The sequence below is a fragment of the Salvelinus namaycush genome, chromosome 5 (assembly GCF_016432855.1).
Source record: "Salvelinus namaycush isolate Seneca chromosome 5, SaNama_1.0, whole genome shotgun sequence".
NCBI lineage: Eukaryota > Metazoa > Chordata > Actinopteri > Salmoniformes > Salmonidae > Salvelinus > Salvelinus namaycush.
The window spans coordinates 67,983,514-67,997,519 of NC_052311.1; the positions used below are offsets into that span (position 1 = coordinate 67,983,514).

General features: G+C 44.7%; 1 protein-coding gene across 4 annotated transcripts; it reads left to right on the top strand.

The window, feature by feature from the left end:
* Positions 1-278: 278 nt before the first annotated feature.
* On the top strand, positions 279-11,969 carry LOC120048817 (FAD synthase-like). 4 transcript variants are annotated; one of them, XM_038995062.1, is made up of 10 exons: positions 279-353; positions 1,694-1,911; positions 2,052-2,429; positions 8,035-8,148; positions 8,432-8,699; positions 8,827-8,974; positions 9,123-9,221; positions 9,464-9,653; positions 9,815-9,888; positions 11,446-11,969. In XM_038995062.1, exons 2-10 carry the CDS (start codon positions 1,732-1,734, stop codon positions 11,579-11,581), a joined length of 1,587 nt encoding a protein of 528 aa, XP_038850990.1. In that variant the 5' UTR covers positions 279-353; positions 1,694-1,731; the 3' UTR covers positions 11,582-11,969. The 4 variants fall into 4 exon arrangements, with proteins under 4 accessions (XP_038850990.1, XP_038850993.1, XP_038850992.1 ...); XM_038995064.1 differs by having other exon boundaries at positions 286-353; positions 1,726-1,911; XM_038995063.1 differs by lacking the exon at positions 279-353 and adding an exon at positions 391-809.
* The last annotated feature ends 2,037 nt before the right edge of the window (positions 11,970-14,006 follow it).

The window sequence follows — 14,006 nt, forward strand, 5'->3', positions numbered from 1 at the left end:
TGAAATTTGACGTCAAAAGTATTTATTTTTTTTTAAATTTTAAATTTGAGCTAATCCTAACTATTTTCATAACCTTGACCTAGTTCTCAAACCTACTGCTCACGTTGTGCTAAACCTACTACGAAAAAAATGTTGTATCCCTTCTATACAAAACCACGTTATCAGTGTAACACTGCACACCCTGTACTTCCGCTACATAAACACGTGGGAACTTTCCGTCCCGCCTTCTCACAGCTCATTGGCTTTCTGGATTCACACTTTATTGCTCTTGATTGGCTCGCCAGAGCCGCCCTGTGTTTGAAGGACATGCAGTTTGTCGGCAAATACATTACGAGGACGTATGCGACTTTAGGGTAAGCACTTGTCTGTTGATTACACGGGTTATCAATTACATGATTGTTGCTATCTATTGTCACAACAGAGATAAATTATGATCTGTAGAAAGGGTATCACGTTGCCATTAAACTAATGATCATGGTTATATACAAACTCTTGTGCGCGTTGCGCAGGGTAACTAGCTAGCTGTTAGCATATGATGTCCAATCATAGGCTAAATGAAGATATCTTACGCAGGCCGTTTACCTTTGAAAACAGTTGTCATAGTTCCGGTCTGCTTTAGGGATAGCAGCTGGATCTGGTCTGCTTAGTTCATAGACTTAATATGAACCAGAAAAATATGTGCGAGTGGGATGTCTCGCTTCCTTTTCCGTATCTGGTCCAATGCAATGGTTGTGGCTGGCTTGTTCCTCGCGGAATGACCGTGGCGAGATCGCCCTTTACTTTTTTAAATTTAACCTTTATTTAACTAGGTAAGTCAGTTATTAAGAACACATTCTTATTTACAATGACGGCCTACCAAAGGCCTCCTGTGGGGACGGGGACCTGGGATTAAAAAAAATATATATATATATATATAAATAAAGGACATAACACACATAACAACAAGAGAGACACAACACAACTTAAAGAGAGACCTAAGACAACAACATAACAAGGCAGCAAAACATGACAACACAGCATGGTACAGTAGCAACACAACATGGTAGCGGCACAAAAACATGGTACCGACATTATTGGGAAAGTCAACAGCACAAAGGTCAAGAAGGTAGAGATAACAATACGTCATACAAAGCAGCCATAACTGTCAGTAAGAGTGTCCATGACTGAGTCTTTGAATGAAGAGATTGAGATAAAACTATCCAGTTTGAGTGTTTGTTGCAGCTCGTTCCAGTCACTAGCTGCAGCGAACTGAAAAGAGGAGCGACGCAGGGATGTGTGTGCTTTGGAGACCTTTAACAGAATGTGAATGGCAGAACAGGTGTTGTATGTGGAGAATGAGGGCTGCCACTCTAGATAGGCAGGTGGCTTATAACTACAGCAGACATGTATCTTGAACTTAGACAGCAACACATTTGAGCCACCATAACTTCATCAAGTTAATGCCTGGATTTCAAATAAAATAGCAAGCTAACTAGACAATCATTTGTGGTGAAATCCTGTGTATGTAACACTCCTCCCTGCCTTATGTAAATAAGATGACAAACTTATTGCTGTCCAATGACTACATTTTGATCTTGTTGGAACTAGTATGTACTGCTCAGTACCCATTCTCCCCTTTCTTTCTTTCTCCCTCTCCTCTACTCCTCCATAACTCACCCTCCATGTCCCTCTCCTTCCCTGCTTACCTCTCTAGTTGGTTCTCTTCCCCCACTCTTTCTGTCTCAGGTCTGGATGCTGCAGGCTGTGTCCAGGCTGAGTAGAGCAGCGGTGCGAGTGAGGAGAGTGGCCACCCAGGTCCAGGTCACCACTGTAACCATGGCTCAGAATCACCAGAGCTGCGGTATCTCCTGTCAACAGAAAGGGGGTGCTGTCACAGCAGCCATCCTCATCATCGGGGACGAGATACTCAAGGTGATACTGGAGATGGGCGCTTTGGTACTGAGTGGAATATGCCTGATCTCTGACAACAACCTCCTCCCCAAGTCCCTATCTCTTAGGAGTTAGCTAATTTAAAGGGTCTCTCTCCCTCCCTCTACCCCCAACTCTCTCAGGGTCACACGGTGGACACTAACAGCGCCTTCCTGTCACGAGCGCTGAGGAAGCTGGGAGTGTGTGTCCAGCGTGTCACAGTAATCCCTGACCAGCAGGAGGTCATCTCGAAGGAGGTGGCCCTCCTGGCCCCACAGTACACACACCTGCTCACCTCTGGGGGAATAGGCCCCACCCACGATGACGTCACCTTCGAGAGCGTTGCCATGGCATTTGAGGAGGAGCTGCATGCCCACCCGGAGCTGACCCGTTTGGTGGAGGAGTTCTTTGGGGTGGTGGATAGGGAGAGTGCAGCCATGAAGCTAGCCATGGTCCCCCGCTCGGCCAAGCTCAACTACGGCACTGACCCTCAGACTGGACAGCCACTACGCTACCCACTGGTCAGTGGCTGACTACTGTTAATCAAAAAATATGTTTTGGTATTTTTTTTCTCATTAGTCCACTGTTGATACAGTCCCTAAATGTTTTGAATGTTAGCAGTCAAGTCAAGATATTGGACTTTCAAGAAGTAACGCGTCACTTGCCACATCATCATTCTGATGCAAAATGCATCATCTGATTCCTTTAACATGTAAGGGATAAACGCCCACGTTCTGTACATTACCTTGGAAACAACGGACGGCAGAGCGGGATGAGGCGGAGCCAACTAGCTACAGCAACACAGTCCCGACCTCTGCAGCCGAATAACAGCAACGTTTATTTTGTTGCATTTGTTTAAGCTGTTTATCCCGTTTATACCACATTTGCCAAAGAAAACAATACTAAGCACACATTTTCCGGTATAATTTTTTGTTGATATTTTCACTTATATAAGCAAATTCATACTCATATTTTGGTTGCTAAAGACTCGACCCAGTGGTTCGTTATGATTAGTTCGATATTTATGGACGTGAACCAGTTGTTTGTTCTTTGTCCCGTTGCCATGCTTGCTGCCAACATTCTTATCCCTTGCTTGCTAGCTAGCCCGCTAGCTATGGCTAACAGTCACAAACTCTTCAGCAAGATTAACAGCAAAGTAGATGTTTTCTATTGACATTCATTTGAATAAATCGATAACAATGAGCTGATAATGCCCGATTTTGCCTGGTATAGCTAGAAAAGTTTGCCTTCTCGTCAGGACAGTCGACACTGTTCATTACGAGGAGATCACATTGCATATCAAACACTAGGCTATAAGCTAGCTAAATAGTTTGTTGCTAGCAAACCTGCCAATATGACAACCAAATGGGAAAAAAATACAATTGTCTGAAAACAGCTGGTCAAACTAGAAATATGTGGCAGGATTTGACAGCATAGCGCCACTTGTGACATGACTGCAAAAGTATGGACCAATGTTCCCTAAAAACAATTTCCTAAAAGCAATTTCAGGTCTGCTGAGCGCAAACTTGAATGTTGTGAAAATTCTGTGCAACTTCCAGCGCACATTTACTGAGGCTGTAACCGCTTTAAGTTAGTTTTCAGACAGTGGTCAAGTAGGCTACTGTGGCTATTTGATCATAATGTAGGCCTAACAGAGTGGCCTACCATCAAAAACAATGTAGAAAATGCGTTCCATAATATTTGTACATGGAAATAGCTGTTCTATCGGTCAGCTTACAGTAGCAGCCGATGTGTGGTGCTCAATGTAGGCGTACATTCCATGAGACTTTTGAAAAAAACATGCAGGGCTTGACATTAACCTGTTTATCCACTTGTCCTTCAGACGAGGTGACTGAAAATGTTGTTTGATGCAAGAAACCACTTTACAAAAAAAAAAAGCATTATTATTCCCATACCATTATTACAGAGAATTAGACAAATTATGCTACAATCTGCCTATTGGCTACTTATCTTATTCAAGCCTGCCTCAAAATACAACACTGTCCCTTTTTAAGACAAAAAAAAGCTCTTTACCTGACTTGCATCTCAAAGATGGCTAGACATGTACACATTTTGTGCTCTTGTAGGAAGCATCCACTCACCCATTGCTGACTACAAATGATCTATAACTGGACTAATAACTCACTAACTAGCAGAGAATATGAACAAATGTGCACAAGTGGCTACATGCAGCTCTCACTTTTTGATCTCAAAACAAGCTCATCTACTCACGACTGCTTATGCTGTACACAGTCCAGTTCAAAGTGAATGGCACAGATCCATAAATGGAAAACAGAAAGGATAACTCCGCACACTGCTGCTCCTGCTCCCAGGTGATTTTATTTACAACGTTTCCACCCTTAAGTCTTCATCGGGCATCCATATCCCAGGCGGGGGTGGAGGGACCATTATTTTTATATATATATATCTCAGCAAAAAAAAGAAACGTCCTCTCACTGTCAACTGTGTTTATTTTCAGCAAACTTAACGTGTAAATATTTGTATGAACATAACAAGATTCAACAACTGAGACATAAACTGAACAAGTTCCACTGACATGTGACTAACAGAAATGGAATAATGTGTCCCTGAACAAAGGGGGGGGGGTCAAAAGTAACAGTCAGTATCTGGTGTGGCCACCAGCTGCATTAAGTACTGCAGTGCATCTCCTCTTGATGGACTGTACCAGATTTGCCAGTTCTTGCTGTGAGATGTTACCCCACTCTTCCACCAACGCACCTGCAAGTTCCTGGACATTTCTGGGGGGAATGGCCCTAGCCCTCACCCTCCAATCCAACAGGTCCCAGACGTGCTCAATGGGATTGAGATCCGGGCTCTTCGCTGACCATGGCAGAACACTGACATTCCTGTCTTGCAGGAAATCATGCACAGAACGAGCAGTATGGCTGGTGGCATTGTCATGCTGGAGGGTCATGTTAGGATGAGCCTGCAGGAAGGGTACTACATGAGGGAGAAGAATGTCTTCCCTGTAACGCACAGCGTTGAGATTGCCTGCAATGATTACAAGCTCAGTCCGATGATGCTGTGACACACCGCCCCAGACCATGACGGACCCTCCACCTCCAAGTCGATCCCGCTCAGGAGTACAGGCCTCGGTGTAACACTCATTCCTTCAACGATAAACGCGAATCCGACCATCACCCCTGATGAGACAAAACTGCGACTCGTCAGCGAAGAGCACTTTTTGCCAGTCCTGTCTGGTCCAGTGACGGTGGGTTTGTGCTCGTAGGTGACGTTGTTGCCGGTGATGTCTGGTGAGGACCTGCCAACAACAGGCCTACAAGCCCTCAGTCCAGCCTATTGCAGACAGTCTGAGCACTGATGGAGGGATTGTGTGTTCCTGGTGTAACTCGGGCAGTTGTTGTTGCCATCCTGTACCTGTCCCGCAGGTGTGATGTTCGGATGTACCGATCCTGACGATCAGGGAGACAGGACGGACAGCTGTAGCGCTGTCTTAGGCGTCTCACAGTACGGACCTTGCAATTTATTACCCTGGCCACATCTGCAGTCCTCATGCCTCCTTGCAGCATGCCTAAGGCACGTTCACGCAGATGAGCAGGGACCCTGGGCATCTTTCTTTTGGTGTTTTTCAGAGTCAGTAGAAAGGCCTCTTTAGTTTTCATAACGGACCTTAATTGCCTACCATCTGTAAGCTGTTAGTGTCTTAACGACCGTTCCACAGGTACATGTTCATTAATTATGGTTAATTGAACAAGCATGGAAACGGTGTTTAAACCATTTACAATGAAGATCTGTTTTTTTATTTGATTTATTTCACCTTTATTTAACCAGGTAGGCCAGTTGAGTAAAAGTTCTCATTTACAACTGTGACCTGGCCAAGGCAAAGCAGTGCAACACAAACAACAACAGAGTTACACATAAACAAACATACAGTCAATAACACAAAATAAAAATATATGTACAGTGTGTGCAAATGTAGTAAGATTAGGGAGGTAAGGCAATAAATAGGCCATGGAGGCAAAATAATTACAATTTAGCATTAACACTGGAGTGATAGATGTGCAGATGATGATGTGCAAGTAGAGATACTGGGGTGCAAAAGAGCAAGAGGATAAGTAACAATATGGGGATGAGGTAGTTGGGTGTGCTATTTACAGATTGGCTGTGTACAGGTGATGCTTAAAGTTAGAGAGGGAGATATAAGACTCCAGCTTCAATGATTTTTGCAATTCGTTCCAGTCATTGGCAGCAGAGAACTGTAAGGAAAAATATACCTGCTGGAGCGTGTGCTACGGGTGGGTGTTGCTATGGTGACCAGTGAGCTGAGATAAGGCGGGGCTTTACCTAGCAAAGACTTAGATGTCCTGGAGCCAGTGGGTTTGGCGACAAATATTTAGTGAGAGCCAGCCAACGAGAGCATACAGGTCGCAGTGGTGGGTAGTATATGGGGCTTTGGTGATACAACGGATGGCACTGTGATAGACTACATCCAGTTTGCTGAGTAGAGTGTTGGAGGCTATTTTGTAAATGACATCGCCGAAGTCAAGGATCGGTAGGATAGTCAGTTTTACGAGGGAATGTTTGGCAGCATGAGTGAAGGAGGCTTTGTTGCGAAATAGGAAGCCGATTTTAGATTTGTTTTTGGATTGGAGATGCTTAATGTGAGTCTGGAAGGAGAGTTTACAGTTTACCAAGACATCTAGGTATTTGTAGTTGTCCACATATTCTAAGTCAGAACCATCCAGAGTAGTGATGCTAGTCGGGCGGGCGGGTGCAGGCAGCAATCGGTTGAAAAGCATGCACTTAGTTTTACTAGCATTTAAAAGCAGTTGGGGGGCACGGAAGGAGAGTTGTATGGCATTGAAGCTCGTTTAGAGGTTTGTTAGCAAAGTGTCCAAAGAAGGGCCAGATGTATACAGAATGGTGTCGTCTGCGTAGAGGTGGATCAGAGAATCACCAGCAGCAAGAGCGACATCATTGATATATATACAGAGAAAAGAGTCGGCCAGAGAATTGAACCCTGTGGTACCCCCATAGAGACTGCCAGAGGTCCAGACAACAGGCCCTCCGATTTGACACACTGAACTCTATCTGAGAAGTAGTTGGTGAACCAGGTGAGGCAGCCATTTGAGAAACCAAGGCTGTTGAGTCTGTCGATAAGAATGTGGTGATTGACACAGTCGAATGCCTTGGCAAGGTCGATGAAGACGGCTGCACAGTACTGTCTTTTATCGATGGCGGTTATGATATCGTTTTCTTTGAAAGACAGGGTCCTGAAAAAGGGACGTTTCTTTTTTTGCTGAGTTGTGTGTGTGTGTATATATACAGTGGGGAGAACAAGTATTTGATTCACTGCCGATTTTGCAGGTTTTCCTACTTACAAAGCCGGTAGAGGTCTGTGATTTTTATCATAGGTACACTTCAACTGTGAGAGACGGAATCTAAAACAAAAATCCAGAAAATCACATTGTATGATTTTTAAGTAATTCATTTGCATTTTATTGCACAATTCCCACAGTAAAGGGAAACGAATGTTCATAGTGTTAACTAAGGGGGAAAAACTCTAGAAAGTTAAGTGAAATTCAATCTCGTGCTTCTCTGTGCAGGCTTTTATTTCTACTGCGTCGCGCCTGTGCACACGCACAGTTTAGAGGGAGCATTGGTTGGGTCCAGAGAGATTCATGTTTATCACTCACTGCTCCAAAAAAATGTCTCTGCAAAAACAAATCCACGCTAGCTAGCTAGCTACGTTTTTTTCTGCTTTGGACCTGCGTTTACAATTTATCCAATTTCAGTTTGTGCAGTTGTTGGTTTAGCTTCCTGTAACAAGTACGGTCTGCATGTGTAGGCGCATATTGCGTCATGATTGCATGGCGTCCCGATATCTTTTCCAACTGTCCAGTTATCTGGTTTTAATGTCATTCTAGAATGCCCTTCTAGCTAATCAGAAATTAGTATTCTTTAACGCTGTAGTATAACATGATATCATGTAGAAAACATGATCGTTCTACCTGATGGTCAGTGTCTGAAACCAGGTCAAATATATTTTAATGATAGGAGATATGAGTGCCATCGGCTTTCTTAAGAGTCTGGACATGCTTGATGTCATGCTGGTGTCAGACTCCGTCTCTGTGTCATTCCCAGGTGAGTGTGCGTAACGTCTACATCTTCCCTGGGATCCCGTCTCTGTTGGAGAGAGCCTTCAACGGTCTGGAGCACCTGTTCGCTGGCTCAGGGACCACCTTCCACACACGAGAGGTGAGGTGACCAACCGTCTGGCTCCACTACAACACAGTCGCCAGGACGTTTTCAATATGTAGACAAACGTCGCATGACTCCTGGGCCTGGAGACCCACAGGGTGGGCAGGCTTGTGTTCCATCTCAGATTTAACACATCTGACTCAATTTATTGACTAATCATCAAGACCTTGATGAGCTGAATCAGCTGTGTTTTTGCTGGGCTGGAACAAAGCCTGCACAGGACCACTGCTGCAATGGATGCCTGTTATAATGTTACGTATTCCCCTGCGTTGTGTTGTAGGTGTTTGTGGATGCAGACGAGGCGTTGATCGCCCCGGTGCTGACCCGCCTGCAGGCGGGCTGGGGGAAGAGGGCGGCTCTGGGCTCCTACCCTGACTGGCTCAGTAACTACCACCGGGTCAGGTTGGTGCTGGATTCAGACAGCTCTGAGGAGGTGGAGAAGGCCCGGGCTCAGCTGCTGGAGGAGATGCCCAAAGGCAGTGTGGTTCCCCTGGTCACGGACCCTGTGTCCATCGCTACTGAGGAGGTCTACACACTGGCCAACAGCGGTGTGTGTGAGAGAGGGCAAAGGAGGGAGGGGTGGTGGAGGGAGGGACAGGTAGAGTACCCATAAAAAATGACAGTGACTACATTTCCCATGACCCCAACTGTCTGTATGAACTCCATCTCCCATAGGCACACCGCTGGGTGATAAAGTGACAAACGCTCTGAAGACCATAGAGACTGCTCTGGATCAGTATTCGGCAGGGGAGATCTGTGTGGGCTTCAATGGAGGCAAAGACTGCACTGCTCTACTACATCTATATTACGCTGCACTGAAACGGTGAGAGAGGGCAATAAAGACGGAATGAAGGAATGAGACGATATGTGACTTTTAACCCATATTTTGTGTTATCCTGTCTGAATTGATTGTTTACTGGGAAAATCTACCTTGTATTTATTATTTCCTTCTCTCTTCCCCTCCCTCACAGGCGGTATCCGGAGGGTAAGGACAAGGTAAAGGCTCTGTACATTCGCATCGTCTCTCCCTTCCCAGAGATGGAGAGATTCCTCCAGGACACAATAAAGAGGTGCGCTATCGGTCTCTGTAGTTAGCGTTAGCATCGCTAGGTCGTTTCCTCAATCCCTATATACTGCACCTCTGTTAGCTATGTACTTTTTTTCTGTCCCCAACAAGTCTGTGTATGGTTGTAGCTTGATCTGCATTGCATCTTTGAGTTTGAGCAAAACTCTGATAATAAAATGTATTACAGTATTATTATACAGAGACTTTGGCTCACTATTTAGCAGAGCTCCATCCTGTCTCCCATAGGTATGACCTGGAGATTTTCTCAGTGGAGGGCAGTATTCGGCAGGCATTGAGTGATGTACAGGAGAGGAGGCCGGAGCTGAGAGCTGTGTGTATGGGCACCAGGAGGACTGACCCCTACTCACACACACTCACACCCATGTGTCTCACTGACCCTGGATGGCCGGACTACATGAGGGTCAACCCCCTGCTGGTGAGACATGATGTCATGACATGACATCCCTTTCTGAGGGTATCTGTGTGATATACTTCTAATGCTCTCTCTTCCTCCCTCTCTTTCTCCTTCTCTCTCTGTGTCTCCCCCCCTCTTTCTTGGTTTCTCTCCCTCCCCCTCTCTCTGTCTCCCTCCATCAGGACTGGACGTATCATGATATCTGGTCATTCCTGAGGACTCTATATGTGCCCTACTGTATTCTATATGATAAAGGGTAAGACGACATACACACCTCTTAACTTCTTTGGGGTAGGGGGCAGTATTTTCACGTCCGGATGTAAAGCATGCCCAGAGTAAACGGCCTGCTACAAAGCTATAAAAGATAGAATATGCATATTATTAGTAGATATGGATAGAAAACACTCTGAAGTTTCTAAAACTGTTTGATTGATGTCTGTGAGTATAACAGAACTCATATGGCAGGCAAAAACCTGAGAAAAAATCCAATCAGGAAGTGGGAAATCTGAGGTTGGTCGATTTTCAACTCAGCTCCTATTGAAGATACAGTGGGATATTGGTAATGTTGCACTTCGTAAGGCTTCCACTAGATGTCAACAGTCTTTAGAACCTTGTCTGATGCTTCTACTGTGAAGTGGGGCCGAATGAGAGGGGATTGAGTAAGGTCTACCATGACCTGAACATGCGCTGACCATGCGCGTTCATGTGAGAGCGAGCTCTGTTCTATCGCACTTCTGAAGACAAAGGAATTCTCCGTTTGGAACATTATTGAAGAATTATGTTAAAAACATCCTAAAGATTGATTCAATACTTCGTTTGTCATGTTTTTACGGACTGTAATATAACTTTTTTTACTTTTCGTCCGTACTTTCCGCTGGACTTGCCCGCGCGTCGTGAGTTTGGAAAGTGTACTGAACGCTAGAACAACAAGGAAGAATTTGGACATAAATGATGGACATTATCGAACAAAACAAACATTTATTGTGGAACTGGGATTCCTGGGAGTGCATTCTGATGAAGATCATCAAAGGTAAGTGAATGTTTATAATGTTATTTCTGACTTCTGTTGACTGCACAATATGGCGGATATATTTGTGTCTTGATTGCGCTCTGAGCGCCGACTCAGATTATTGCATGGTTTGCTTTTTCCGTAAAGCTTTTTTGAAATCTGCCACAGCGGTTGCATTAAGAAGTGCATCTAAACTTCCATACATAAGTTGTATTTTCATCAACATTTATGTTGAGTATTTCTGTAAATTGATGTTGCTCTCTGCAAAATCACCGGATGTTTTGGAACTTCTGAACATAACGCTCCAATGTAAACTCAGATTTTTGGATATAAATATGAACTTTACCGAACAAAAAATACATGTATTGTGTAACATGAAGTCCTATGAGTGTCATCTGATGAAGATCATCAAAGGTTAGTGATTAATTTTATCTATATTTCTGCTTTTTGTGAATCCTCTCTTTGGCTGGAAAAATGGCTGTGTTATTCTGTGAATAGTTACTCACCTAACATAATCGTTTGGTTTGCGTTCGTCGTAAAGCCTTTTTGAAATCGGACACTGTGGCTGGATTTACAACAAGTGTATCTTTAAAATGGTGTAAAATACATGTATGTTTGAGGAATTTTAATTATGGGATTTCTGTTTTGAATTTGGCGCCCTGCAGTTTCACTGGCTGTTGAAGAGGTGGGACGCTACCGTCCCACGTACCCTAGAGAGGTTAATCAAGCATGTCCTCTGTTTCCTCTCACTGTCTACTCCCCTGTCCTAGTCTCTGACTGAGTCCTCTGTCCGTCTCCTGACAGGTACACCTCATTGGGTAGCATGGACAACACCTGCCGAAACCCCGCCCTCCAAGTTGTGGATGGGAGGGGCGTGAGCCGCTATAGACCTGCCCACCTCTTGGAGAATGAGGAAATGGAGCGCGACTCACGTGAATGATGTCACTTCCTTGTTTGTAACGTCATGTCCTGATCTTTTATCCGCCCCTCCTGATTGGGGCTCCAGGTAAAAGATGCTTGTAGGGACAGACCTAGGATCAGCATATCCTCCTCAAATCCCAACCTTAACCATTAGACAAAACTGAACATACAGGCGACTTCTGAAGAGAGGAACAGGAAGGAAGAGGAGAGTGAAAGAAAGAGAGAACGGATTGAGGAAAGTGGACAGACAAAGAACCAGAGACTGATCGCAGAATGAGTGAATTTTGAAGGAAAAGTGTGTGTTTCTGAGTGGAAAACGTGTGTCTGAGTGTATGTCTGAGTGGCTTAGAATCTAATGATATGGATTTACATGGTTTGTAATAAAATATCAATCTGTCACAAGTTTACTTATTAATTAATTATTGGCAAGAGATTGTGAAGGTGCTGATGAGAGAGGGGGAGGGAGAGTAATTATTCTGTTGTACATTTTAACAATATTCCTCTGTTCACGATTTTACACTACAAACTACGTCTTTTAATCTACGCTGAGTGTACAAAACATTAAGAACACCTTCCTAATATTGAGTTGCACCCCCCTTTTCCCTCAGAACAGCCTCAATTCGTTGGGGCATGGACTTTACAAGGTGTCAAGCGTTCCACAGGGATGCTGGCCATGTTGACTTCAATGCTTCCCACAGTTGTGTTAAGTTGGCTGGATGTCGTTTAGGTAGTGGACCATTCTTGATACATAGGAAACTGTTGTGTGAAAAACCCAGCAACGTTGCAGTTCTTAACACTCAAACCAGGGCGCCTGGCACTTACTATCATACCCCGTTCAAAGGCACTTCAATATTTACTCTTGCCCATTCACCCTTTGAATGCACGCATACACAATCTATGGCTCAAGGCTTAAAAATCCTTCTTTAACCTGTCTCCTCCCCTTCATCTAAACTGATTGAAGTGGATTTAACAAGTGACATCAATAAGGGATCATAGCTTTCACCTGGTCAGTCCATGTCATGGAAAGAGCAGGTGTTCTTAATGATTTGGACACTCAGTGTATATTATAGCATATTTGTATACTGCAGTGGAGGCACGTGGGAAGTGTTATAGGACGGGTTCGTTGTAATGGCTGGAATGAAATAAATGGAATGGTATCAAACATATGGAAACGAAATTTTTGACTCATTACAATGAGCCGGTTTTCCTATACCTCCTCCCACCAGCCTCCAATGATATATTGTATATACTGTGCATTATTTTGAGTAGGGTAGGAGAGGGAGTGCGAAAGAGACTAGGAACGATGAAGCGAGAGAAGGGAGGGAGAAAAGGAGAGTTATAAAGGTGTTGGAGGCTCACCAGCAGGTCTGGCTGCTCTGAGAACACGTTTTTACAGCTCAATCATTTGGTAGACACTCTAATCCAGAGCGATTTACAATTAGTGCATTCATCTTAAGATTGCTTGGGGATACAACAACACATCACAATCGTATCAAGTACATTTTCTCTCAACAAAGGATCAGCAAAGTCAGTGCTAGTAGGAAAAGACAAGTGTTTTTTTGTGGCGTCGTGAGCGTTATTTAAGATGCTCTTCAAAGAGGTCAGGTTTCAGATGTTTCATGATGCGAGCTTCGACTGGAAGTTAGTGGAGTGTGCAGGGGAGCGGGGTGACATGGCAAAACTTCGGAAGGTTGAACACCAGGTGGGCTGCAGCATTCTGGATAAGTTGCAGGGGTTTGATGGCACAAGCAGGGAGCCCAGCCAACAGAGTTGCAGTAGTCTAGACGGGAGAGGACAAGTGTCTGGATTAGGACCTGCGCCGCTTTCTGTGTAAGGAAAGGTCGTACTCTACGGATATTGTAGAGCATGAACCTGCAGGAGCAAGTCACTGCTTTCATGTTTGCTGAGGACAACAGGGTGTTGTCCAGGGTCACGCCAAGGTTCTTTGCACCCTGGGAGGGGGACACCGTGGAGTTGTCAACCATGACGGGGAGGTCTTGGAGTTGGCAGGCCTTCCCTGGGAGGAGTAGCAGCTCCGTTTTGTTGAGCTTGAGGTGGTGGGATCACATCCAAGCTGAGATGTCTGTCAGGCACACAGAGATGTGTGTCGCCACCTGGGTGTCAGAAGGGGGGAAGGAGAAGTAGTTGAGCAATGAAAGGAGAGCTCATGTGAGGATATGACGGAGCCGAGTGACTTGGTGTAAACAGAGGTGAGGGTCTAGAACCGAGTCTAATGACTCACACAAACACTCTCTGGTGTGTATGCACTCACACAAACACTCTCTGGTGTGTATGCACTCACACAAACACTCTCTGGTGTGTATGCACTCACACAAACACTCTCTGGTGTGTACGCACTCACACAAACACTCTGGTTTGTATGCACTCACACAAACACTCTCTGGTGTGTACGCACTCACACAAACACTCTCTGGTGTGTACGC